Source organism: Lissotriton helveticus, chromosome 5_1, assembly GCF_964261635.1.
Source record: "Lissotriton helveticus chromosome 5_1, aLisHel1.1, whole genome shotgun sequence".
In the NCBI taxonomy this organism is placed as follows: Eukaryota; Metazoa; Chordata; class Amphibia; order Caudata; family Salamandridae; genus Lissotriton; species Lissotriton helveticus.
Window position 1 is genome coordinate 715934158 of NC_136065.1, and position 27387 is coordinate 715961544.

Here is a 27387-nt window from a genome sequence, read left to right on the forward strand (position 1 = left end):
GGTCATATCATTTTCAACCACTGCCAACGCATTTTCTAAATTAACCCTTTCAATTTTGAGCAGTCTTTCAGTAGCATCCTGCTGAAAAATCGTCCATAATTTGTTGTATATGGCATATAAGAAGCACTTTTGACGTGGTTTACGGGAAGGCAACAAAAAATCCCCGAGTTCCAGGTCATCAGATAAAAATGACAAGTGTTGTTTTACCAGAGACAGAGGCGGATTTTTTAGCCAATCAAGGCACAACTTCCCAACACTGTAAGTTGTTAAAACACCGAGTGTTTAGACTGCACATAATGCATGTCAGGTCTCTTACTCTTGAAACCCTCTGTGTTACCCAGTAATCGTGCCTGACATCCGTTAGTGTCCAGTGGCCAAACTAACCATCCTTTCCAATTGGGGACAAATTAATTGGATGTGAAATTACACAGCATGGCATTTAGTGTATCCTCACGGTAATGGGTTAAGTGTTGCATGTTTTCAAAATGTGCAAATGTGGGAATGTGCGGTTTGTTCAAATCTTTCATCTAGGCTATTCCAAGACATTTTTTAGTTGTGCAGGTTTGTTCAGGAAAATAATTTGTTGTGTTATCAGGCATGTTCTAAACAAAGCCTTGATTTCCTGGACCTGCAAGTCTCTTGTACCCCAAATAGATTTTACATCTTTGGTGTCCCTCCAAAAGTCGGAACCCTGTACAGACAGCTGGGGAAGAAAAGAAGTAGAATGTATCAGCCTGGTATCAGCATATTTTTCATTGCAGGTGATGCTGCAAGCCTATAAAAATATGAGTCTGGGTCTGATGAATCGTAACCAGAAAAATAAGCAAACTTCTGTGCACATGTTTTTGAACTTCCCTGTGGTGGCGTTGGGCAATGTTCCCATTGAGTGTAAAGATAAACAGCAAGTGGAACACTTGCTTTGTGCAGGAAATGATGGCCCTAATTTTGAAAGCAAAACATATCATCATAATTTGATGCACCCTCATACAATTCACTAGAGAATCAATGGCCCAATCGTCAGAAACAGTACGAGGGGTAATGACATAATTCAAAGACATTTTTAACAAATATGGATTTTGTAAAAGTTCAGAAAGGCCATACACATCATATGATACCCTATCCCAAACAATTCCCTTGGGAACTGGAACTGCTCTAATGATCACCAGGGAAAGGTTTCTCCTTTCATTGTATGATGATGCATGTGGTTTGAGTATCAATTTCACCAGCAGAACTGCAGAAGTTCTGGAAGATAATATCCATTCAGAAGCAGGAAAAAGATTGTCACCAAAACAATCCAGAGGACAAGATAACCTAACCCAATTGCAATCCAATGGTGTGAACAAGGTGAAACCAAAGATGTCCTTTTCAGCTAAAAATAGAAAACATGCACTTTCAGCCTGAAACTAAGAGGTGGCAGCTGAGGTGGTGGATCCAAAGCATCGGAAGAGAAGTGATCAAAGTTGATGAAGTAACCAGAGGCAATCCTGTCAATCTTTGGCAGCTCAGCAGATGTAGTAGAACTTTGAGATGACTAGATCTGTGGTACATTGATGTAGACTGTATCCTTGTCTGGATTCTGAATTGAAATCTGAGTTTTTGTACTGTGCAGTAGATGTTGTTGTAGCAGGTAGAAAAGATATGTAATTGTTGTTGCCAGTTGTCTCTCATTGAAGAAAAGATGCTTCTTCAGTTATCAAAGCTTCCATCTGAACTTCCTGTACAATGTAAATGTAGTATATTTGTAAAGCGCACAGCTGCCCCAGCAACGGGGTGTCCCGGCGCTGTATAACTCTGGGGAACCCGTCCTGGCTTTCCCTGTGGGATGGTCCCTTGCTGGGAGTCCCCAAGGTGGAGCCAGGAATCCCCGGAATTGGTGGGGCCGTTGTGGAGATTAGGCAAGCTAATGCCCAGAGTTGCCGAGTGGAACCCCTGATTAGAGTAAGCACCGAAGCGAGAATTATCGAGTCCGCTGACCCAAGTCCACGACCCTGCCGCGTCGGGAATTGAACCCTGGTCCCAGGCTGACTTCTGCTCTCAGGCCTGCCGCCTCTAACCAGTGAGCCACACTACTCCACATAGCAAGAGGAGGCAACTAGCTACCCGGGAGCCCACACAGCTTACTGTTGAAAATAAACCACATAGTGTTTTTTGATTCATCAATAGAAACACATTTTTTGTCTTTGCGACCAGCAAGGGGTGGAAGAAGTATGGTTCTGATACCTTCAATAGACAAGATAGGTACAGGTGCTCTGTAGGATGGGCCAAACGCTTTTTTGTCCACAATTTTCTTCCTGACGAGATCCCCAACCTTCGGGATCCCGCCATACCTTGCCAGGACTACCTTCACTTCTCCAATGGCGGTGCATTTTACTTGGATGTTGCTTTATTTGTCCCTGCATTCACTCAGTTCCTGAAAAACAGCCAAACGTCAATTGATGTCAAATGGTGTTTCTGCCGCCACGGTGCTGGGATTGTCGAGGTCTGGGACCCACTTCTTTACCCCAAACAGGATTTCATAGGGAGTCCAAAAACCCAGGGATTTCCTCTGCATGTTGTTGAGTGCCCTCTGGACCCCATATAGGTGATAGACCCAACTGTGACCTGAGCATAGAACCCATGCTGTTAAAGACTGTTTTAAGTCACAGTTTTTCCTCTCCACTACCGAATTTCCCTCTGGATGATAGGGGAAGGAGTAACAAAAGGTCACACCCAAAGTTTCCATGGCCTCTTTGTATGCCCAAGAGCTAATAGCCGGACCCTGGCTGGAGTGTAATATGCCAATTGCATATGTCTGATAAAGACTGGCAGATCCTTTATAACGGTTTGGGCATCAGCCAACTGCTGTGGACATACCTACAGGAATCGAGAGCAGGAATACACTGCTACCAAGATGTACTTGTAAGCCCCATCTGATTTTTGAGGACTTCAGTAATCCAAATAGACAGAAGCCAGTGGCTTGTTTGAAATCAGTAGAGCTGTCTGTACTGGACATGCTACGGTGGAACCCTTCATCTGCTGGCAGATGTCGCATGTGAGGGCAAATTCCTTTGTCTGTTTGTAAAGACCTGGCCACCAATAGTGCTGCTGCAATAACAAAATTGTAGCAGCCACCTCAGCATGTGCAGAAGCCAGACCCTTGGGTGCAGCTAGTACCAACCCCATTCTGCGATCTGTGTTTGGTACTACTCTATCCCCAACTCGAGGAATGTGAGCATATGGTATGTTTTGTACATTTAACTTCTAGGAGTACTTGAGTGGAAAGCCTTTAGGCAGGTGGGTGCCGTCGCCTTCAACGTTGACAGCCACCAAGATGTCTCTGTCTATCCTCATGCTAGAACGAGTGATTGCAGCAACTGCAGCAGTGCGAGCTGCTGCTTTTGCGGCCCAGTTGTTGTGATAATTTTAGCTCCTCCACAATTCTGCTGTGCAGGAGTCAAATCCCCTAGGCGTTGACGTATGGCCAATGCTGCTACTTCCGCCTTTTTGCTGCTTAACATAATGGCAGATACTGCGGCAAAATTGACCATCAGTTTCATCTCCCAGTCCAAGACAGGTGCGCTGTACTCATTCTGTAGTTGTTTCAGCACTTCAGTCAAAACAGTCACAGAAGGGGTACCATGCGTTCTGGTATATACTACAGCAAAGACTGTACCCCGAGTTGTGTAGTCTCCAACAGGGGGAGCCATCCCCATTGGCAAGCAAATAGTTAGTATTCTGTGTTTTTCCTACAGGCCACTATGGGGAAACACCGCTTCAAGCTGGCTAATTTTTTGTGCAATGCAGAATGAAGTCTCCTCCCATCAGACGGGAACTTTTCACATGACTGCATTTAGCGCTGTGGGCTGATGCCCAGTGTAGCCAATTGTGGTTGTGCAGCTTGAGGAGTCGCACAGGATTATGTCTCAATGTTTGCATAACAAACTATGTACGGCTTCTATATATTGTCACTAAATCTTTGTATAGTCTTCGCACCTCTGTTGCTGATATATTGTCAATATTATGGTGCGTTGTGTAATCGGCTAAGATTGGACATGGCGCTCCTTCATCGCTGAGCAGACCGGGCCTAAAGTTTTCTGTTGTGTGTGGAAGGGTGCCTTTAAACCAATTTATGTGTTTTTGGTAAGTGAGAGGAACTTCTATTTCTTCATACGGAGTGTAGATATTCAGTATTTTATCCTCAGTGTAGGTGTGAAATAATTGTGTAACGTTGTCTGCAGCAGGGAATGTAACCCAAGAATAGAACACCTCTGTTCTAAATGCTCTGTGTGCCTCAACCCTCAAGGTAACATCTCCATTCCTGGACATAAGAACATGGTGTAATAATTTCAGAGTGTCGGCATATCTACAGTGCTGTGCAATGTTTAATGCCCGAGGACCTTTGTCCCTAGACATTATAAGAAATCAATTACAAAGTGGGTATGCACAGCAGGAAGTAGATCCTTTAATAATCACTTGGATGCTAATGACAAGGGTAACTCGTCATGGAGTTCCCATTCATTTCAATAGAAATTACATGTAATCGTTGGACTTGGCATAGCATCCAAGTGGAGTTCAAGCTTGTACAGCCTACAGCCAATACATATGAGTTACCTACTCAGCTGAGGAGGACTTTCCCACCACCACCGACGTCTACCGATTGGAATTAAAAAGGGGTCTCTGGCAAAGGCACCATTGAACGACTCAGGTGCTCCATTTAAATAAGTACCTAACAAACGCTGGCAGAGCCATATTGTATAGTTTCCATCCTATGGTAAGGACGGTGAGTTTTCCTAAATGTAATACTTGAAAAAGGCATTCTGACCTTTTCATTTATTATTTTCAGGAACATAAGATTCTTTTAAACCTGAGCTCACTTCTGGCACAAGGGGAGTTAGTTCTTTTAATCTGTTAAGAGAAGGCTTGATTAAGGGTGGTGGTAATTAGCTTGCAGTTAGACTGTGAAATATTGAAATGTAGAAGACTGACAAATAAATGTAGCATTAATTATAGTTAGAAGAGAGTGTTGAACAAATTGTGATTGAATAATTTCCAGTTCCTGGTAAAGGCCCAAGAACAGGTAACCTTCATTGCAACGTGCATACAGAGATTCTCAAATAATAACAGAAGATCAGATCAAAAAAAATATGGGTGCCCTGCAAAGAGCAGAGAGCATCAGCCTGGATCATATAACTTGCAAAGTGGGTTTGCTCATTAGCATATTGCATCAGCAAGCAAGAATGCAAGTGTGCAAATAAGCCTTAGAGATCAAGAGCTGTTGTGTTCCTCGTGTAAAGCTTTTAATTTCTGCAGATTGTAGCGACAGCACAATCAGATGTAAGGTTTACCAGACTCTCTTCTAAACTAGCTATGAAAGATGAGGAATAACATGGGGGAAGGGCGTGGGGGAATATGAATAAAAATGAAAGAATTCCCAGATGAAGGACACATTTTAATTGCGAGTGATTTCGAGTTCCAGAAGTAAGTGGAAGATTAAATAGATGTCTGAAGGTTTGGTTTTAAAGCAAGTGACTAGGCTTCTGCCACATCTCTCACGTGGACAATTGGCATGAAAATAAACCAGCTATTCACAAAGGTAAATTTACATGTGAGTAAAGCTACATGTGTAAATGTACTTTTACACTTTGTAGTAATGTAATACTTTTGGCTATTAACTATTTCCAAGTGTGAAGTTACTACAAAGTGTGAACTTTCATATCGCCACCCTCTATAACAGGGAGTGGAGTTATCCCAAATCTTTTTGCCTTCCTCCAGTATTTTTTCTGAACCTGTTTTCGTTGGTATCAGTACTCTTGGCACTTTACCAGTGCTGATCAGTGCTAAAGTGCATGCGCTCTCTCCTGCAAACTTGGTAAGATTGGTCTTCACCTGTTTGGAATATTTAATTCACTTTTAAGTGCCTTCAACAGTGATATCCTATATACTCAGGGATTGTAAATTAAATGCTACTAGTGAGCCTGCAGCGCTTCTTGCGCCACACACAGAAGTAACCTTTCAAACTTGTCTCAGGCCTCTGCCAACAGGGCCTGCACGAGTAGTTTACTGTCACAGTGACCTGGTATTTAAAGCTACTTACCAAGTCTGAAACTTCCCTTTTACTACATAAAGGTTGACAGTAAGGTAAGCCCTAGGTAGCCCTATGGGCAGGGTGCTGTGTATGTAAAAGTTAGGACATGTGCCTTTGTTGTGTGGCTGTCCTTTCATAGGTTTGCATTGGGAATTCCCTGATGTGTGTTTGAGTGCTAATTCTGAACTGAAAGGAGTAGCGTTGCCATGTTTGGTATGTTTGGAATAGTGGTGATAAATCCTGCTAATTGGTGACAGCAGAATTTGTATTGCTATTCTAGAAATTGTACTTTCAGAAGTGGACATTTCTATGTGCTTATGACTCCTTGCTTTGTAGCCTGACTTCAATCATCGGCTGGTTTAGACTGACAGGGGACTGTTTTGTGCATTCACTCTAGACAGTCACAAAGGGAGCTGAGGTGTGCCCCATATATCCTGATGGGCTAGAGTGGTGGGAAGGTTTGTCGCTTGCACCAGAATAGGGCTGAGCCGATCTTTCACAATGCTGTCCCTGCTCCCCCTGTAGTGTGTCTGGAGCCAGGGCTGGGCACTAAATGGGGGCGTTGTGCACTTCTACAATCTGTATTGAAGTTACCTTCACATCAAAGACATTATAAGTACAGGGGCCCTAACCCACGATTTGAGACACCGCGTAGACTTGTAACCAGATGCTGCTGGGTCTAAAGGCTGCACCTTGCCAGAAGGAACTTTTATGCTGCCAGGAGGAACCGCCACTGAACTCCCTTGTGTGTTGTGCTGACCTGTGGTTCCCTGGGCTGCAAGAAGGACTCTGTGTGCTGGCCTGCTGCATCTATTCATGATTAGTGCCCCCAGTGATCTTCCAGGGCTTGGTGGCCTGCCTTGTGTTTGTAAAAACGTAGCGCCTGGTGAACGCTTCATTCCTTTGGTCCTTGGTAGCCAGAAAAACGTGTGGTGAGTGCTTTATGCCCAGTGTGTGTTGAGAGCTTCGCTGGTGCTGCAAGTGTGTGGAGTGCTGCCCCCCTTCAAGAAGAAGTACCCTGAACTGGTGTGTGGTAAGCGCTTTGCACTCGATTTTCTCAAAGCAGCGCACAAGAAGTTGAGAACAATTAAACTTGCCTGCACTTTTGCCCCCCTCCTGAGAGGCATGCCAGGGGAGTAGCGTACCTGCTAAGCAGGTAGTTGACAGGGAATCGTGTCCGGACTGGTGAGCCAGAGAGAGGGAGAGCACTGAAGGCCTGGATTGATGTTCATGCCTGCCCCGCCTACACCTGCCGCTTTGGGAATCATCGTTTGCGTGCCTTTCTAAAACAGCTGTCTGAGACCCTGGAGTGTACTGAAGACATTGCAAAGCCTGCCACAGTACCGTGGGAAGCTGCATTGATTTCAGCAGCTGACCAGCACGGTCGCGCGCAGCTGCCTTGCTGATTCTACTGGATAGGGGGATCTGGGGGGGGGGGGGTTGCATCATATAGTCTCCCAGCTGTATTGGGAAGGTCTGGGGTGGCTCGATTCTGACCCAGTAAGGCTGCCTGGCCGAAAGGGACAGTGTGAGTATTCCCCCCAATCTTTACTGTGAGATATACCGTCGGGGCATTGGAACATCAGGGATCAGTACAGGGAGGAACCTTCGATGAGGACCCGATCCTGCTCACCCCTGACTTGAAAATGATTTTATTCTGTGTTGTAGGCTTAAACACAATAATTCCCTAACTTCCCTCAACCTAACCCCTGGATTCAAAGCGCTAAGCGATGATATATATATATATATATATATATATATATATATATATATATATATATATATATATATATATATATATTACCTACTGGCGGTCGCCAGTAGGTAGTTATAGTTAGGATTGTTTTCCATAGGAAATCCGCAACATTCTATTGGGAATAACTTTGGCGCAGATTGAGGGATCTGCCTGTAATTTTCCTCAAATGTGCCTCGCTGCGCTGCGCTCCTTTCCTGAATGTTTGGGGGGGATTCGTCAAGCGGGGGCCGAGATAAAAGGGGGGTCCCAAAACGTGTTTTCCCCATGTTAATTTCCATAGGGCGGTTGGACTCACTTTTAGCCCTAACGGCTGAATGGATTTCCACCAAACTTGTCAAAATTGTAGGGACTGGTAGCCCGATGTGCCTTTGCTATGTCTCAAGATATGTGCTCCAGAGGATTTTGAGTAATTTAGGTTAAAAAAAATATATATCTATAAGCGCGCCCCGGTACGCGCACCGGGGAGCGCACCAGGCGCGTAACGCGAGTTCGCGCGCGGAAAGCTGATTGGCTCTCGGGTGTCTGTCAACATTCCAAACAGTCCGGAGCGGCCGCCATCTTGGGTCTCGGTAGGATCGAGACACAAGAGGTGGCAAAAACAAAGGGGGAAATGACCATAAGGGGGCAGGTTAGACCCCCCCTGACCCCCTAGGTTTGGTGTGGTGGCCATAAAAGAGCCCCGCGGGGCAAAAAAAAATTAATCCGATTTTCGCAGGGGGAGCGCCCGGTACGCGCACCGGGGAGCGTACCAGGGAGCGTACCAAGGGGAAAACCCAGTGAAACAGTAAAATAATAATTTAAAGTGCTTAGACGTAGGGTAGCTTTGAATAGAGTTGTTGTGTTGTGTGGGTGATTTAAGTACCAGCATGTAGGTACCAATACAGAGTCTTAAATTCAATGTACACCGTCTCCTCTGTAGATAATTTATTGTGGTATATAGAATCTATACCATAGTCTGTCAGGAAAGCAGAAACAACATGGAGGCAGGAGATGAAAAAGAGATGTCAAATACACATTGGAGATAATGTAGTGGGAGAAAGGAAGTAACTATGAGCAAAATTACTATGTAACACAAAATAGTTGCACAGTATACTATAAGTCTCAGTTTATATTATATTCATTTTGGTACTATTTCATGAATTACATATAAAAAAGAATAATGTCTAGAACAATTTTTAATTATTAAATAAAAATGTATTGCTCTGATTTTTCAAAATTTAATAACACTTCCAACATTATATCGTCACGAATGTCCTCATTTTCAGTCCATGATTCCATTTCTTCCACACAATTAACTAACTCTTCGTCTAGAGACTGATCCATAAAGTCAAAGTCTTCCTCAGGATTGTTTTCAAGAACTATTTCGAAAGAAATATTTGCTTCTCCTTCCATTTTCTTGCTGTAAATTGCATTAAAAATAAATATATCAGTAGAGTTAGGGCAGTGTTGGGTTTAAGTTTAGACAGGTACTTGTGAGTTTTTAACAGTGAAGTTATCTTTGGGCAGTGTATGGTATCAGGCAGGAAGTAGAAATATCAAAAAAGTGTATGTGATGAAGCCTAAGTAATTTCATAATTATACCAGAGAAGCCTAACTCAATCTATAACTATAACAGAGAAGCCTATCTCAATCTATAACTATAACAGAGGGACAGTAAATAACTATCAGAAAACGTTTTTACAAATTAACTTAAAGTGCCCCTTACAAATTAACAACTTACCTTATTAAATGGTGATGAAGATAAATGGAGAAAATTCTTTCAATATGTACCTCAGGTAGGTGTAGTCAAAATGGCCGTGTTTCCCTCTCATTTTTCATTTATATTCATGTACATAACCAATCACACACACACCACACACCACACACCACACACCTCACACAGACACACACACACCCATTCCTCACACACACACACCCACACATTCCACACACACACACACACACACCCCACACACATACCCCCCACACCCACACACCCCCACACACACCCCACACACCCACACCCACACACACACCTTACACACCCACACCCCCACCTACACCCACACACCCCACACACCCCCACCCACACACACCTCACTCCCCCCACACACACACACACCTCACAGACACACCCCACACATCCCCCACACACACCTCACCCCCCCCACACACACACACCTCTGACACCCCCCCCCCCCACACACACACACACACCAAACACACACCTCACACACACACACCCACACACACACTCCTCACACACACACACCCACACACACACCCACACACACACAATCCCCACACCCCATGTCATGAGTGATGTAATATGTGACGTCATCAGCAGTGCATTGCACGCGCAAGTTATAGTGAGTCCAACTAACTATAACGTGGGAATTTCAATGGTTTTATGCGAGTAAAATTTCCAGCTAACTATAACTGGTGTGAAACCTATGGTTTTTTCACTGAATTTAATAGGTTTTTTAAATGCTAATTCCTAACTATAACTGGTGTGAAACCTATGTTTTTTTCAGTGAATATATATATATATATATATCTATATAATAGGGCCTAGTATGTCATGACACATTTATTTAAGTTATGCTCTTGTGGTGGGAATCAGTATTAGTGGCAGTAAAGTGGAGAAGGTGGAAATATTTGGGACAGGTTAATTTGCTCACTGCCATGGATATTAAAGTGATGAAGGGATGCCCGATTTCAGTGTATGAGGTGCATTGTGCTGAAAAAGTCAGAGTCAGTCTCTCCATCCCTAATATATACCATAGGGGGTGAAGCAACATATATTTTTTAATGAAAAAACGATTACAATATTTAGTCTTATATTACTATTCATTTATATATTATTTTATAATATTAAATTAAATGTTTCTGTATTTTTAGAAAGTTGAAATAAATTAATTTATTTTAACATTATTTCCTACTACGTCCCTGTCTCTGTTATTTTCTATGGGAGGGTGTTGGAGTACCAGTGCTTACCCATGTGTGTTGCTGCACCTACTCCAGATGTGAGCAGGAGTACATTTACTGCTGTTTTTAGGCTGTAGCAACTTTTGAAGTGCAGTTTGTGAATAGCAATGACCTTAATCTTTTGATGGTGGGTGTTTCTTCCTCCATAAACCTCTCCCTAGCTCTCACTAAGCCCCTCCTTACTGCTCCGTAAGCCCCTCCCATTTAGTAGTAAGTATTCCCTATCTAGCCACCCTCCCAATCCCTCCCACATTTACTACTAAGCAGTAAATGTACATGTGTGAGGATTTCTCCACAGAAAAGATAGAAGAGGTGGAGATTTCGACTCATAGGTTTGGGACCAACATTTTGAAGTATGTAGAACTATCTTAATACTACTTTATGGATTACAAAATGAAGTTTATGAAACAGGCCCACAGTATCCATAGAACCTGGCTGGTGTTGCTTCAGTTAGATGCAAATCTTCATAGTTTTTTAGCCATATATCTGAGGCTGGGAATCAATCAAACCTGTTTTCAGTAATCAAGTCTTTTGCATCAAATGAGTGTTGTGGTAGAGATCAGAAGGTAAGCGGCCCACCTTGAGCGAGCTGAGGCTATTAAATGTATGTGACTGGGTGCCCAACTTTTTTGTAGGCTTGTCTAATACAACATGTAAAGTAAGTTAAACTTAAAGAAGGGTGCTAATTACTGTGGAGCTTGCCTACAGGGAGTTAGGTTACAGGTGACACAGATCCACACTAAAATAATCAATGGAATGTCCGATTAAGGGAATTACAGGGTGGAAAGGGGAAGCCATTCTAGTCCTGGCCTGTCATTGAAGGGTGCTTGCGGTCTTGTCTTTAGCGTGGCATGGATGCAGATACACTAGACATGAAACAATATAGGCTGCATTGACATTCAGGCAGGAGCATCAATCAGTCAGGTAATGCCCAGGTGCCTATAAATAAAAAGAGGGCTAATGAACTGAGAACAAACTGAAGCCCTGATACTCTTAATAGATTTGGCTGGCTTCCCAGCCCATGTACCTACTGGGAACAAAACACAAACAAAAATAAAGCTGATAGCAAGACCCAAAAGAAAAAAATAGCAAAAATAATAAAAGCATCACGTGTGAGGTCAACATGAAAGCTAAAATGACTAGGAGGGAGTGGGGTTGGGCACCTCCAGGTTACGAGAGAAGCAATATAACAAAAATAAAATAAAAAGCATAAACTATGTTTAACAGCATTTTTGCAGGTCCTTATCAAGTGCAGAGTGGCAGCAGAGCTTGCAATCTTACTCCTTATCCTTCCAGTACTTCCCCGCCCCAGTCCTGGTCACTATAGCAGAAGATAAAAAGACTAACAAGATCCTGGCTCAGTTACTTCAGGTAGGGCAGTCATAGTAGGTGGTGCTTCCTGTGCTGCAGCCCTACAGGGACATCTAGTGACGGCCTGTGGAACTGCACCTTCACTGCTGACGAAAGAATAGGATAGTGCCCGATTCATTCCCGAGCTGTCAAAGCCTGATAGTTTGCAGTTTTATTTCTTTTTTCTTTTGTGTGTTATCGGTGATACATTAAATAGGGAGGGAAAGGCGCCAGTTCTTTGAAGAGTTTCAGTGGCTCCAGGGATATCTACTACCCCAAGATTGTTTTTGAGAATAGGAGAGCGGATACATATAAGAAACAGTTGGCGTTCTGTGAGTTTACGGTGGCTGGCCGCCCTGGAATTGGAGTCCTTTTTTGTCGCCCTGTCCTGAAGATGCCTGACTTGTTGGAAGGCGAAACGCGACCGCTTCAACACTTTCCATACGGAGGAGTCTTTTTGTTTTCAATTAATTTGGGAAAGTTACGCCATTGGACACATTTGAAGATTAAGGTTCTATGAGGTTTTGGCTTGGAACCTTTGTGTCCGACTACCTCCTAGTGTACCACCTAGATTAAATAGGAGGACACTCTTGCAGTATTGTTTTGTAGGGTGAAGAAAAGATAACAAGTACATAACAAATATATTTGTTGTATATAGGTATGTACATAGGTGTGTAAATTAGTGGTGTATAGTGCCTATCACTGCTTTGAGAGGAATTTCATTTTGTTTTGTGATATATATATATATATATATATATATAAATATGTATATATATATATATATATATATATATATATATATATATATATATATATATATATATATATATATATATATATATAAAAGAAATGAGATAAGTACACTCTGGTTGGATTACAATAAATAGAAATGTGTAATCTTATCCTCCTGTGTGGGTGATGACATTGAAAATATTTGAATAATGGAATAGTGGACTTTTGCCACAAGACCGATAGGAGAATTTACTGTCACCTATTGTGAAAATTAGTATATATTTGTTCCTTCTTTCGCCATTTCTCCCTTCTCATGTCCTGTGCTGCAGTGGCACCAGCAGTTCAAGAAACAGGTCATTGTTAGCAACGCCACTCAATGTCCACTTCTCATTAGCGTCACTTGCATTATGTTTAGTTCCAGCCTGCCTAGCAGCATAAAGGCTCCTTGCTTTTCTAGGGTACAACAGAGCTCAATTTTCACCGGCCTAGAGAAAAGGAATGATGTGTACTCCTCCATCCATGACCACAGCTCCAATTCATAGAGCTCAGGAGGAAGGCTAGACTACAGCATTGTTAGGGGAATAAACTTATCCAAAATGGTATCTGCATCATATCCGCATGGCATCCTGGGGGTATTGTCAATAAGGGGCATCCTTCTGTGCGGAGCACAGTGAAACGAACTATTGGCATTATATCTGCTGGAGTCCACCAAAAGGAGGGCACCAAAATCCACTGCTGATCTTTCACTGCCAGACTCCCCACTTTATCTGTCACGTGCTGCAGTGGAGTATGCTGCCAGCGGCAGCAGATTTTTATCATTGCAGAGTTAGGGAAATCCCTCATCTAAGATGGCACATCATGTAGCTCATGTCCAGGCAATCTTAAATAACAGGCTGAGTATATCCATGTCCCACAGACCATCAGTGCCACACCAGCAGCTCATTGGCAGTAATGCCAGACTTGGACTCATTTTCCAATGGAAAATGTGCATACTTCTGTGGAGTTTTCCACCACTGGTAGTAATTTGAATAAAGTGTTATAAAAGACAAGGGAAACCCAAATACAATTGGTCAGAGACCTTGGGTAATCAATTATTGCTAAAGACAGTGGTCCCTAGACAAGGGTTAATGTGAGTAAACAATAAATACAGACCCAATCAGTACTATATTTTACAGCTGTCCAGCCGGACAGGGTTTTTTTAAGATGCAGTTGCTTAAATATATACAAAATAAAGCAAGAAACAACTAAAGTGGGACACAAGCCTGTATCCAACTTAGTGGATAGGTATACTCCTCTCCACGATTCCGACAGGCACGACATCCTGTAACAGCAGCTAATCGCAGATTCCCCTGATACTTGAGACCGCAGACGCAGCTCACAGCTCACTGGATTACCGTCCCAGATACACGGCAGCCATCTGAAATAGGCCTTTTTGGACCCTGGTTCCTAGGCTGCTATGCGGCAATAACCTCTCAGCCTCTGAAATACACCGGGGCTGTCCGGTAGCTTAATGAGGCTGTTACAGCCCTTCTAATTAGGTCAACTCTGCCCAGCCTCTACTTGTATAGACCGCGCCTGCGGCTCTCTGCATCTTTCTTACTTGGCTCGGACCTCTAATCGGTCTTCGCCTGGAATGAACCTCCTTCAAGTCACTCTGACCTGGACCTAGTTATTACAGGCAAAATGTACACAAGCATACCATTGATAATGTCGTGATGATGACCCTACATCTTTTGTAAGGATCAAAACACCTTCGACTTGTTGTGCGCCACATACACTTCTTTATTTAATACTCATTTTGTGTAATGGTGTCTCCACTATAATTTGTTTGTCATATCAAAATGTGCCCCATACAAATAATTTACTCTGCCTGAGCCTTTCTGTTTTCATGTTGTACTTCCTTCCCATTAAGTTGGATACAGGCTTAGGTCCCACTTTAATTGTTTCTTGCTTTATTTTGTATATATTTAAGCAACTGCTTATTAAAAAAACCCTGTCTGGCTGGACAGCTGTAAAATATAGTACTGATTGGGTCTGTATTTATTGTTTACTCACATTAATCCTTGTCTAGGGACCACTGTCCTTAGAAAGAAGTAATCTGAATAAAGCCATGGTTGTAAGTGGCTGACCCAAAGAGACCAATATGTGAAAACAGTTTTTAGACTTGATGGCTTGACCTCTAGTAAATATCTAAAGCTGTCTCAAACCACTTAAAAACAAGAGGAACACAAACAGGTAGGACACATTTTGCAGTAATGTTAGTGTAACACATTATAATAACAATTTTTGCTTTGGAAAAAGTAACAGACCAAAAGCAATCTGTTTGTAGTTGGTTAGAAAAACAAAATGGCTTGATAGTGGTGCCTAAATGAAAGAGTAAGCGCGAACCAGGCACTAATTGAACTTTCACTTATGGTTTACAAGAAAGCATGCAAAGACGAAATGCTTGTCAAATATAAAATAAACTTCAAACAAACGATGAAGGTTTTAGCTTGCTACTGACGTTCTGCCTCTACTGGTGCATATTCTGGCCCTTCAGGTGGCAGCGATGGATTCCTCACAGTTTATGTGTTAAGTAGTGGAATATACATATATAGCTCATTCCATCTACAGGTGGTGCATGAAAACCTTTTAGGCTAGCTAGCAGTTGGCTTTTATCTGTTCAATAGTAATATGAAACGCACTGGAAATGCATACCTTAAGTGATTTCACCAAGTAGCATAACACGGTTTTAACACCAAGTCCCAATGAAAGCTGCAGTATGTTCTGTGGAAATTATCCTTATTTAAAATGAAATGATACCAGACTGTCAAAAAATAAATTTTTACATACCATATAGCCAGTGTCTCAGCCAAGAACTCTATGATCCCAGTAAAAAGAACAGTAGGTCATTGACCTTCTACATTCCAATATGTTAAACATAAATTAGGATTCGTTGAGAGAAGCAAGTGCCATGAATGATCTGCATTGCTGGCAAAGCTGCAACTAGAGCAATCAGTGAAAAAACAGATATTTAAGGCAACAAACCTTGCTGTAAATTTTCAGCTTGAACATAAATGTTCTCTGGTCTCTTCTGTCCAGACTTTTCTGTGCATACTATAAAAAAAAAAGTATGAGCTCGTTAGATTTTTTAAAACTTATATGCATAGATCATAGTAATCTTGTCTTATCATTGTATCAATTGAGAAATAAACATTAACAGCCACATGCTAGGACTTGCAGCAAATGTAAACTGTTCACTATGTACATTGCGACTAGCCAAATATAGGGGCTGATTACGGGTTTTGCGGTCTTACTGCCTCAGCGGCGGTCCAAAGAAGATGGCTGGGCTGGTGGTGTATTGCCCGCCGTATTACGATGCATGTAGCCTGAACCGCCATCCAATGTCGACAAAGTGGTTCCTGCCAACAGAGCAGTGGACTGCAATGTTGGCGGTGCGTGCTATGTCGCGTCAGGGCCACGGCTTCGCAAGAGCCACTTACGAATTGCACAGTTGCACTGGTGATCCCCCCGTGGTTCCTCGACGGCTGTAGGGCGTTGCAGTACGCTTTCAGCAAAGCACCAGAACAGTGGCCATTCGATGGATAAAAAACTAACACAGCTGATATTCCATTGGCCAAGCGGACACACCTGCAAATCACAAAATAAAACACACCCCATTCCAGACCATGATTCTTTGCGTCTCCACTACAGCACAGCAAGACAGACACCACCCTTTTTTGTTCAGATAAGACAACCCTTTTTCCCCTGCCTCATTTAACACTCTCCACACATTTTTTTGCACTTTTATTAAAAAATAACTGGGTGTTTTTCTTTTCATTGACACTCACTTTAATTTACACTTAGGTTGCATCAAACAAATCCACGTTTTTCAGAGGTTGTGTTGTCAGCCATGATGAATGAAATCATAAGAGTAGAGCCACAATTGTTTGGAGTCCAAGTCCAACATATTCCTCTCAGTAGGAAAAGGGAAATGTGGGACAGGATAGTCAGGAGAGTGAATGCTGTAGGTACCATCCTGAGCACAAAGGAGGAAATTAGGAAGAGGTGCAACAACCTGAGGGGGAAGGAGTGTTTCCTGGCCTCCTAGCCACACTTAGAGGCCCAGAGGACTTGTTTTGGTCCTCCCAGCGCCCCATTGCAACTGTTTCTCTAGGAGGAGAAGGTCTTGGCCATCCTGCACTATGAGGGCTTGACAGGAATAGCTGGGGGAGTGGGGTTTAGTAAGTTACACCTCACTAACTGTCACAACATGTCAATTCTCTGTATACTCTCATCTCAGCTTTTTCTATTGGGTTGTCTACTTTCATAACATGCAATACTCAAAGTATCAGAGATATTTGATTGTCAGTGTCAATGTGTATTGTCGAATATAGGATCACATGTATCAATCTCCATTACATGCCTCATGTTGGAATGCTGTCTGTAAGTGTATCACTAATAAATCATCATCCCAGGACCCATGCTATGTGTCAAAATGTAAATGTATGGTCGAGCCCAACTGCATTTTGACAACGTGTATGTTACACTAACCATTTTGCAAGAGTGTGGCCCTGTGTCTGTAACAAAAAACAAAATGAAATCGTGATTTCGGCCATTCTCACTTCTTTGACATGTTACAACTGATGTTCACTGCTCATAGAGTTAACCAGTTCTCAAGTGTTGGAAAGTAGAGATTGAAATCTCCACAACTACCATGAGGTCCTGTTTCAGTAACAGAAAACAAGATGCAATTGTGATTTTGCCATTCTCACTTGTCTGACTTGTTACAACTGATATGCATTTCTCGTTGACTGAGCAATCTACATACAATGCTCTACTCAGAGACATTTATGCCTCCTTTGCTTTATGTTGACCTGGTCTCCCCAACTGAAACTATTGATGGCATGAGTCACACCACGCCAAGTGTGTACCTCAAATATTTGTAAGGCATTAAGCTAAGTCAGCTGATTAGAAATGGCAGGTGACCCATTGAATCTGCACTGCTCACATAATGAAAAATGCTAAATATACAACCAAGTTGTGTGATCGCCTGTATTGCAGACAACTAGGCCTTGGAATGTTCAAATACACATGCCTCTTCTTTACTGTGTTAGCTTAAATGTTTGGGAGATGTCATGTTCATTCCTTTATCCAAAATGAAACATATCAGCACATCTATTGAGCAGCTCAATTCTAGCACATGTATGGAATGTCTAGTTAACAAGTTCAATACCATGGAAATGTATTGCAATAGTAATCTCTACCTATTTTGTTTTTCCCAGGTCTCTACTTACTGTGACACAGAACATTTGGATATAGCTACCACACTCCCACCAATAACAATGTTCTCTATTTCACAACAGGTCTATCTGTCACAGCACCTGGACAGGTCTTGATCACCGAACAGACTCCCACTCCACCCCCGTATGAAGTCCTCAGTGATGACAACACTCGTGGACAAGTGAACATGGATGACAGTCCTGGTACATCTGGTCAGCCCGGGGAGACGGCAACCGCAGGTCTCACCGTGCCTACCCAACACCTCCAACGCCTGCTGCAACACCTCAGCAAATCCCAGCTCCCAAACTGTGTACCTAGCACAGTCACCACCATCTTGTGCCACCCAGTCCTGCATTCTGAGGTAGCAATAACCAACCCTTTCACAGAGGAACCAGGAACGAGTGGGAGAGTGCACCCTGCACCAAGGGCACAGGCCTCTAGGGGTAGGGTTCACGTGATGGGTACTATGGGCCCGCTGAGTGAGGCCACAGCGGTCACTCACACGCAGGCCTCCATCCACAAAGTCTTGGGAGCCTATTAGGACTCCAAAGAAGTGATGGCCTAGGTATTGACGGAAATCCAGAAGATGAAGCAGCTGCAGAGGTACATACACCAGGAACTGGTCACCCACAATACCAACATGGGCCAGCTCATTTGGGTGCTGCAGGACATCAACACAGCCTTGTGCAGGAATTTTCCATCACCATCTACCTCTTCCTGTTGTGTAGTGTAGTTCCTATATCCCTGATAGGCTCTGCGCATTGGAATAATATACACTACAGTTTTGACATAGGTCTGAGGTCAGTATGTCTCTATCGAGTACATTAAACTTAATTACGTGTGTGTGCCAGCTAACTCAGAGGTCACTAGAAATTTGAAGAAGAAGGGATTTGTTTCTGACAACCGCATAAACATGACAACTTTGTTTCCCTTAGAGTCGGAACAATATATTCTAAGTCATGGAAACAATAGATAACCGTTTCACTCAGTCAATCGTGCATGCTTCGTTTCTACAGAGTTGTTGCACAGAAATAGGGAGACAGGCTTTTCAATAAAAAAGGTTTATTGAACAGTCTTATTTCTCATGCAAGAGATAGGAACTACTACAATCGTAAGACAGAATGCGAAGTATAATGCGTACAGCGTAGACAGTAGTATAAAATAATACTGTAATAGCATGGTTTGTTGCTATGACATATAAAAATACATACATAAATAACACAGGCTAAAATACTCAACTGGTGCTTCTAAAATAATCCTACCCCAGTTTACCTAAGCTAAGTCTAGTATGAGGGAAGAAGTAGGTGCTGTTTTAGCTATAGTTTAGTTTAGTTTTGCCAAGAATTGCCAAAAGTTTCTCTAAGTTCTAATCAGCTCCATACCTTAGAATGAGAGAGGTTGGTATCACTTTCCCAGGACTCGATTCTCTAACACCCCACAAGGGGAGTCAGAAACACTGGAGCTGGATTCTCGGCGAAGAGGATGACAGCGTCTGGTCAGTGCGTCTTGGCCTCCTTCGGGTCTTGTTGTGGCGAGCCACGTGCAAGTAGGTAGTCGAACCGCACCGTGCCTTGCCATAGCAAGTGAAGGTATATTTATACCCTGAAGGTGTTTAGGAATGCCAGTATTGACGTAAAATTTGGGCATATGATTGTCATGAATGAACCCCAGGGGAATAGATGTTCATGCATAATAAATTAGTTCTTGGAGAAATCAATACTTAAGCAAGAGGAAGTCCTAAAAGCTTAAGAGTCTGGTTTTCCAGAAACTCGTTGTGACGTAGATGAACGGATGTAAGTAGCCATGCCTGTATTTGGGTAGCATGGACTATGCCTAAATAAGGGCTGGATTTCTATGCCTAAATAAGGGCAATGTGAATTGTACCTATATAAGGGCAGGAATCGGGTAATTCATACGGAATCTAAATCGATACACAACACTCAATCCACTTTCGTATGTACGACGTTACTAAATTCTAAACATGTTAAACAACTCTAAAATATATCTACTCATGAAGCGCTAAAAACATGTTTCAAACACATTGTAAATAATGTATCCAAACTAGTTGTAAGCATAAAATTGCATTGGTGCTGTACACATTAAAGCAATGTTTCATTCTAAGCATATGTTGACATTTGAAATGCAAATTGAATGAATCATGAAAATATACATTTATGAAACGGTTCATAGATACAGGAGAAAAAGGTCCGAAACCATTTCATGTCAGATTACATAACGCTGTTTGTTTGTGGACAAGGTCATATATTGTCTCTGGAAGTATTCAAAGAATTCTTGTTCTCTATGAATAGTTCTACTATAAGCAGATTACTTGTGCCAAAAAATGAAACATACAAATTTGGAGAAAAAAAATGTATCATAGGAAAAAGTTCCAAAGTTAGTACCTTGTTTCGAAAAATGAAGGTCAAATTCAAAGTCTCTCAGAACACTGTGTGCCAACATGAAAGGTCGGTATTAGGGCTGGGAGAAAACATGAAATCTTCTATGTCTGCAGACAAAAAGTCATCTACCATTGTAGGTGAAAGTTGGATTACCTCGTTTAGAAGATTAACCGCACATAGATGTGAAGCATCGCCTTCCGCATTGGTCGCATTAGCAATGTTCGTATCGGATGTTACCTGCGCGCCTGTTATTTCCTCTCGTACCTCAGGATCAGTATTTTGTGTCTGTGAGATCTCAATGAATGCTGTCATCAGAATTGGTAGCCACTGGAGACGACACAGAGCATGGGCCGTTACGGGGTCCAGCAGAGTATCAACATCCGTTGGCATGACTAATGGGAGTGTTAGACAGATGTCTAGCACGCATTCCTCACCACAAAGCAGGCAGCGTAGAACAGGTAAGATGCAATCTTGCCAGATTGGTCTGAATGACAGAAACCATGTGGTATTTAATTCTCGTAGACGAGGTAAACCCAGAGTTTGAACGATGCACTTACGACACTTCATCTCCAATAGAGCTCGCTCTATGGTGCTTGGAATGGCGTTGGTGATTTGGCTTGCCCTGTCGTAGCAGCAGCAACAAAAATAGTATTCCTGCAATGAGTCACAAAAGGAGGGGCAGTGCGCCAAACACACAAAGTTTAGAATTATTCCGAGGACTGCTTGAAAAGGTGCTAACAGTCGGGAACCTACAATCTTAAATAGATGTACAATACCGCTCGTATCCAACATGTTTAAGATACGACCTAACATTTCTGAGAAATGTATAGGGCAGTTTGTATGGTCATGTATCTCGGCAGAAGTCCTTGCGACTTGTAGATCATAGGTTTCTTTGGCCAAGGTCAGTGGCACAGTTTTTAGCAAAAGAAAGGCTTTCATTCTTCTTAGAGTATCAATTTGTATAGAAGAGATGTTCAGTGAAGGCCATAAAGGCGACTGCCTGGCTTTCTTGGTTCATGGAAACAATACTTGCATACAGCAAGTGACCCTGGATGACACAGTTACTAGATATGGAATACCTGGAAACATGCCACAGCAGCTGTGATCGTTCAACATGAGGTAACTTCCATTTGAAAGTTGTCCAAAAATTGCATCAATCACTGCAGCTGGTGAACCTTGCAGGTGACAGGATAAATTGTTAGAGGAACCATCGCACGCCCCGTGTAAATTAATACCCTGACAAAGGAGAGACTCGCTTAGTGCGTTTTCACAGTTTGAACTGCTAAGAAACACTTCATGCCCCCCAATCCAACATCTGTGTGTGTATGGTAAATCCCAGGATGTCTTGATGTATTCTTTACCCAACCTTTCCTATTTGCCTGCTGGTATGTGTTTTAGGCAATACTGAAAATGGAAAAGTGTAACAGGCAGAGTGATTGTTCCATGTATAATACATTCAGTAGCTGTTTTTTATGCCACTGTAAATGGTAATCTTTCCAGATTTTCAATGCTGAGCACCGTATTGTTGTGTGGCGTTTTAGGCTCTGATTGCATTTTCCCGATTCATGCCCTTACATAGGTACAATTTACATTGCCCTTATTTAGGTACAGAAATCAAGCCCGTATTTAGGCATAGCCCATGCAACCCAAATACAGGCATGGCTACATCCATCCGTTCACCGAACGTCACAGCGATTTCATGGAAAACCAGACTCTTAAGCAGAAGGGACTTCGCCTTGCTTGAATATTGATTTCTCCAAGAAACTCATTATTATGCATGGACAACTATTCCTTAGGGGTTCATCCATGACGTTCATATGCCCGACTTTACGTCAAACTATGGCATTCCTAAACACCTCCAAGGTATAAATATACCTTCACTTGCTATAGCAAGATACGGTGGTTCGGAGCAGTTTGAAGACCTATTTGCCCGACGCAGCTCGCTGCAGCAAGTGCTGAAGGAAGCCGACTCTCCAGCTGACGCACTAATCAGGAAGCTGCCCTTCTCTGCCGAGAATCCAGCTCCAGTGTTTCCGGCTCCCATGGCGGGGTGTTGGGAAATCGAGTCCCGAGAAAGAGATACCAGACCTCCTTCATTCTAAGGTATGGAGCTGATAAGAACCTAGAGAAACCTTTGGTAGATTATTGGCAAAAACTAAACCTATGCTAAAGACCATACTAACTTCTTCCCTCGTACTAGACCTAGGTTAGGTACATTGGGGTAGGTGAATTTTAGAAGTACCAGTTGAGTATTTTAGTCTCTGTTATTTATGTATGTATTTTTATATGGCTTAGAAACCATACAATGCTCTTACATTATTATTTCATATTACTGTTTATGCTGTACGCATTATACTTTGCATTCTGTCTAACGATTGTAGCAGTTCACCTCTCTTGCATGAGAAAGAAGACTGTTCAATAAACCTTTTTTTTAAAACGCCTGTCTCACTATTTCTCTGCAACTCTGTAGAAACGAAGCATGCACGATTGACTGAGTGAAATACTTATCTATTGTTTCCACGACTCTGAAAGATATATTCTTATTCTTGGGAAACAAAGTTGGCATGTTTATGCGGTTGTCAGAAACTAATCCCTTCTTGTGTATTCGAGAAAGTTTCTAGTGACCTCTGAGTTAGCTGGCACACACACAATTAAGTTTAGTATATTCGATAGAGACCTATTGACATAAGTCCCACGTCAAATCTATAGGATATATTATTCCAATGCGCAGAGCCCATTGGGAATATAGGAACTACACTACAGTATAGTCTGCTCCCCTTTGTGCCAGTTTGATCTGTTTATCAGTGAGACTGAATTCTGAAAACAGTGACGTAGTATTGATTAACCGCCAAGGCACATAGCCTGCATGCAAGTTTTGTAGCATCCAGCCTAATAGCATGATAGAACGTAGCTGAGACTGACCATGTTACAACAGGGCCAAGTCTTGTTCCATGATGTCTATGGCAGAAGATACTATGCTGTCCTATGAATATATCCTGTATGACAGAGTCGTTAACCCATTGTCAACTACAGAGACATTTCTCTAAATTAATACGATCAATTTCTCGTATTCGTTCTGCAGTCCCTGCTTGCGTAATCTTCCATATTTCGTTATATGCAGCATATATACCGGCATATACGAAACGTTTTTGATGCATTTTTCTTGGTCCTAGCAAGAATTCCCTATGGTCTGCGCCATCTTTAAGTAAAGATAAGTGTTGTTTTACATCTTATAGTGTAGCTTTATGTAGCCAATCAAGGCATAGATTCCCTACACTGTATGTTTTTATTACCCCAGGATGCTGTCTTTGAACATATCTTGGGTCCGGCCGACCTTGAGTTTTGTTCAGGAATCGATCTTGACAGGTATTTGTGAATATGGGCCAGAGCAACCATTTGTTCCAATCTGGATCTGATCTGTTGTGATGCAAAATATTATGTACGTCGACTTCCAACATGTAGAGCTATTACACGCAGGTATTGGTGTGGTAGGTGTGTTCATGTCCTTGATCTTGGCTAACCCAATGCAAGACGTTTGTGGGACAGTGTCATTCAAAAACATAATTTACTCAGGGATGATACATGCTCTAAACAAAGCTTCTACCCCCTGCACTTGCCAATCTTTTGTACCCCAGACAGTTTTTGACTCAATGTTGTCTTTCCAAAGTCGAAACCCTGTCTAGACAGTTGGGCATAAAGGCTGCAGATTAAATCTGTTTTGTATTGGGTAACATACTTTTCATTCCTGTTTTGTTTACATTTTTAAAGAAAAATGTTTCTGGATTTGATACATTGAACCCTGAAAAATATGGAAATTTATTTGCAAAAGTTTTTGAGCTACCCTTTGGAGGTATAGGACAATGTTCCCATTGGTTGTACATATATACATTTCTAGGCATTGCAGATTTGTGCAAGAAATGTTGACCATAATGGTTATAACAATACATTTGTTCATAGTCTGATGAACCTTCTAAATATTCATGATTTGTGAATACTGCAGACATCTCTAGATCAGACATAATATTATTAACAGTCTCGAAGTCCCAATTATCTGAAAAGGTACTAGAAGTAATAAAGTCACTTAATGAAATCTTGAATAAGTGTGGAAACTTCAACAGCTCCGACGGGCAAAAAATGTCATATTCTGTTTGGTGTGTAAGTATGTAACAAAGGGTAGGGAAGGACAAGGATCAACTGTGATCCAGTAGGGCTTTGATTACCATTCAAAGAAAAGAGAATGGAAGGGCCGGCCGCAGTCGTAGCCCCAGATATCAAGACAACAAGACAGATGACTGGGCTGTTCCTAGGGGGAGAAAGAAAGAAGGAGAAGGTCACTAAGGTATAAGGGCTAGTGCTCAATGGAGGACCACCCCTGGGTATCCAATTTGTTGGATATAATGGCCTCACACACCCATGCGAGTGTCATGCTTCATCATAGGCAATGCTCCTCGTCGGGCAGGCGGTGCAATGCCCAACGGGCTCACTTCAAAGAGGGGCTCTTTATCGGAGATCTTTTATCCAACTGCCTATAGGTGAAGTGGGGGTGAGGGGCCAGGACAGAGTAGATGGTGCGGGTGAGGATAAAATGTGGTACAAGGTACCGGAAAACAATTTTATTCTGGTGGCCCTCTACCACAATTAAAATCAAGGGCAGCCGGTGTTCATGGGAACTTTGGTTTCCCAGATTGGACCGGGGCTAAAGTGCAAGTGGTGTGGTCAACATGTTTCTCGCTTCTAGTACATTGACTGAGATTCTTCAGGACCTAGTAAAAACTACAATCTACAAAACATGACCTAATGATTAGTATCAGTGTTAAATACAGCTGTTTGACCCTGCTCTTGCCTAAAGAGGGGAGACAAAGGAGAACATTACCACAGGTAAGTAACAACATGTGACCCTGTAGTGACCGTGAACACACTGTGAAAAAGTGACATACTAGTGGAGATAGTGACTAGTATGTGGTTAAAAACAAGTTAAAAAACTGGTAGCAGCAGTATCCATTAAAACTTAATCGCAGACCCAGGGGATCGGAAATACTGTTACTCACCTAAAGGTTAGAGTTATGGGGTGTCAACAGTACCCGGTGGGTCTGACATCAAGGGAGAAGCCATAGGGGTTGAGGCTGAGGAGGGAAGGATAAGGGTGGGCTGGTATTAAGGTAAGTAGTAACCCTAGATACATGTTTTTCCAGTAGTTAGAGCCCCACTGTTGGCGTTGTATAGATGGTACACTTACTTTCTACTGCTTGTGTCAGGGCCAGTAATGCCTACCCATCTCACCGGGTCCGGATAGTGGAGAGCCGGTCGTGTTTCTCCTCATATAGTAGCAAACCGGGTGTGGTCTAAGAATCCCAAACAGGAAGTAGAACTCCCCGGTAGGTCATGTGCTTAAGGTGGTTGATCGGGCGGCCATGATGGAGTGGAGGGTAGTGTATAAAAAGTAAGTAAATATAGCCTGGGTTTTATCGCTATGTGGCAACGTTGTGCAGTGGTAAGCGAATTAGCCATATTCTGTCTGGTCTCTTAATCTGGCATTTGTTCAGTGTTGTTAGACAGATATTGTCACATGAATTAACCATAGTCTCAAATATTGGGGCAAACCAGAGGAAGTACATTGAACTAGGCATAGGTCGCTAGGCAGATAAGGGATGTATATGCAGAGACGTGTTCACAGAGCGCTCCATGGAATATCCTCATTTAATCCCCGGCTATCTGTGGATAATCGGTGTATCCACCTCTGTTCCTTCAGGAAAAGATTGTGCTTGGATCTGTCTGGGGAGGTTTCAAGAACTAGCCAGGACAATGAGTCAGCCATGTGGTTCTGTTCTAAGTAGTGTCTGCACATCTTAGTGTTTGTTTTCTTGCAACGGAAGTTGCTTCTATGTTCAGAGATTCAGATTTTCACGGGGCGGGAGGTCATGCCCACGTATTGGAGACCGCATGGGCATCTCAATAAGTAGATGCAGTTGGGAGTGTTGCAGTTCGTGTGACCCCGTAATTCCCAGCGGAAGGTGTCCGTCAGGAAGATAGTTTTGTATGTGCTGGTGAAGGGGCACACACTGAAGGAGCCGCACTGGTAGTGTCCCCGTACAGGCGGTAGTTGCCACACAGAGTGGTTTGTTTAGGTGGCTCAGCCTTCTTTGGTCTAGTGTGCACCAGAATATCCTTAATATTCCTTGACCTTTTAAAGGCAAATCTGGGTGTGGTAAGATTAAGGTCGCCTGTGTTCAGAATTTGCCAGTGTCGTTTGATTATCTTTTTGATTTCGTTTGAAGCAGGCGAAAAGGTGGTGACACAAGTAAGGAAATCTGCCTCCTCTGTCGTCCGGGTATTGTATTCAAGGAGGGCACCCCTATGGTTGTTTTGTGCATGTTTGCGTGCCCTAGATATCTCTCTGGTGGGGTACCCTCTATCCCTCAGGTTTCTGGATAGTAGGGAGGACTCAGTTTTGTAATCTGGCAGGTTGGAACAGTTGCGCCTGACCCGCAGGAATTGTCCGAAAGGTAGGTTCAGTCTCAGAGCCTTAGGGTGGTGGCTGGTATAATGGAGCAAACTGTTGCGGTCTGTTGGTTTGCGATACATGGTGGTATCGATTTTACCCCCCTCCAGTCTGACAGTGAGATCCATGGATAGAAGGCATTTTTGGATGCAGACGCCGTTATGGTGAAGTGGAGGTATTCGTACAACGTGTTTAGCCAACTGAAGAACTCTTTGTATAGATCTTCAGTGCTTATACAACGCCAACAGTGGGGCTCTAACTACTGGAAAAACATGTATCTAGGGTTACTACTTATCTTAATACCAGCCACCCTTATCCTTCCCTCCTCAGCCTCAACCCCTATGGCTTCTCCCTTGAT

General features: G+C 42.7%; 1 protein-coding gene across 3 annotated transcripts in view; it reads right to left on the reverse strand.

Moving 5' to 3' along the window:
• The window catches only part of PIK3AP1 (phosphoinositide-3-kinase adaptor protein 1), a 1822514-nt gene that overhangs the window by 496604 nt on the left and 1298523 nt on the right, over positions 1-27387 (reverse strand). For all 3 annotated transcript variants that reach the window (XM_078643124.1, XM_078643125.1, XM_078643123.1), the window contains exon 12: positions 15897-15965. In XM_078643124.1, the coding sequence (XP_078499250.1) occupies positions 15897-15965 (69 nt within the window). The remainder of the gene's footprint in view (positions 1-15896; positions 15966-27387) is intronic.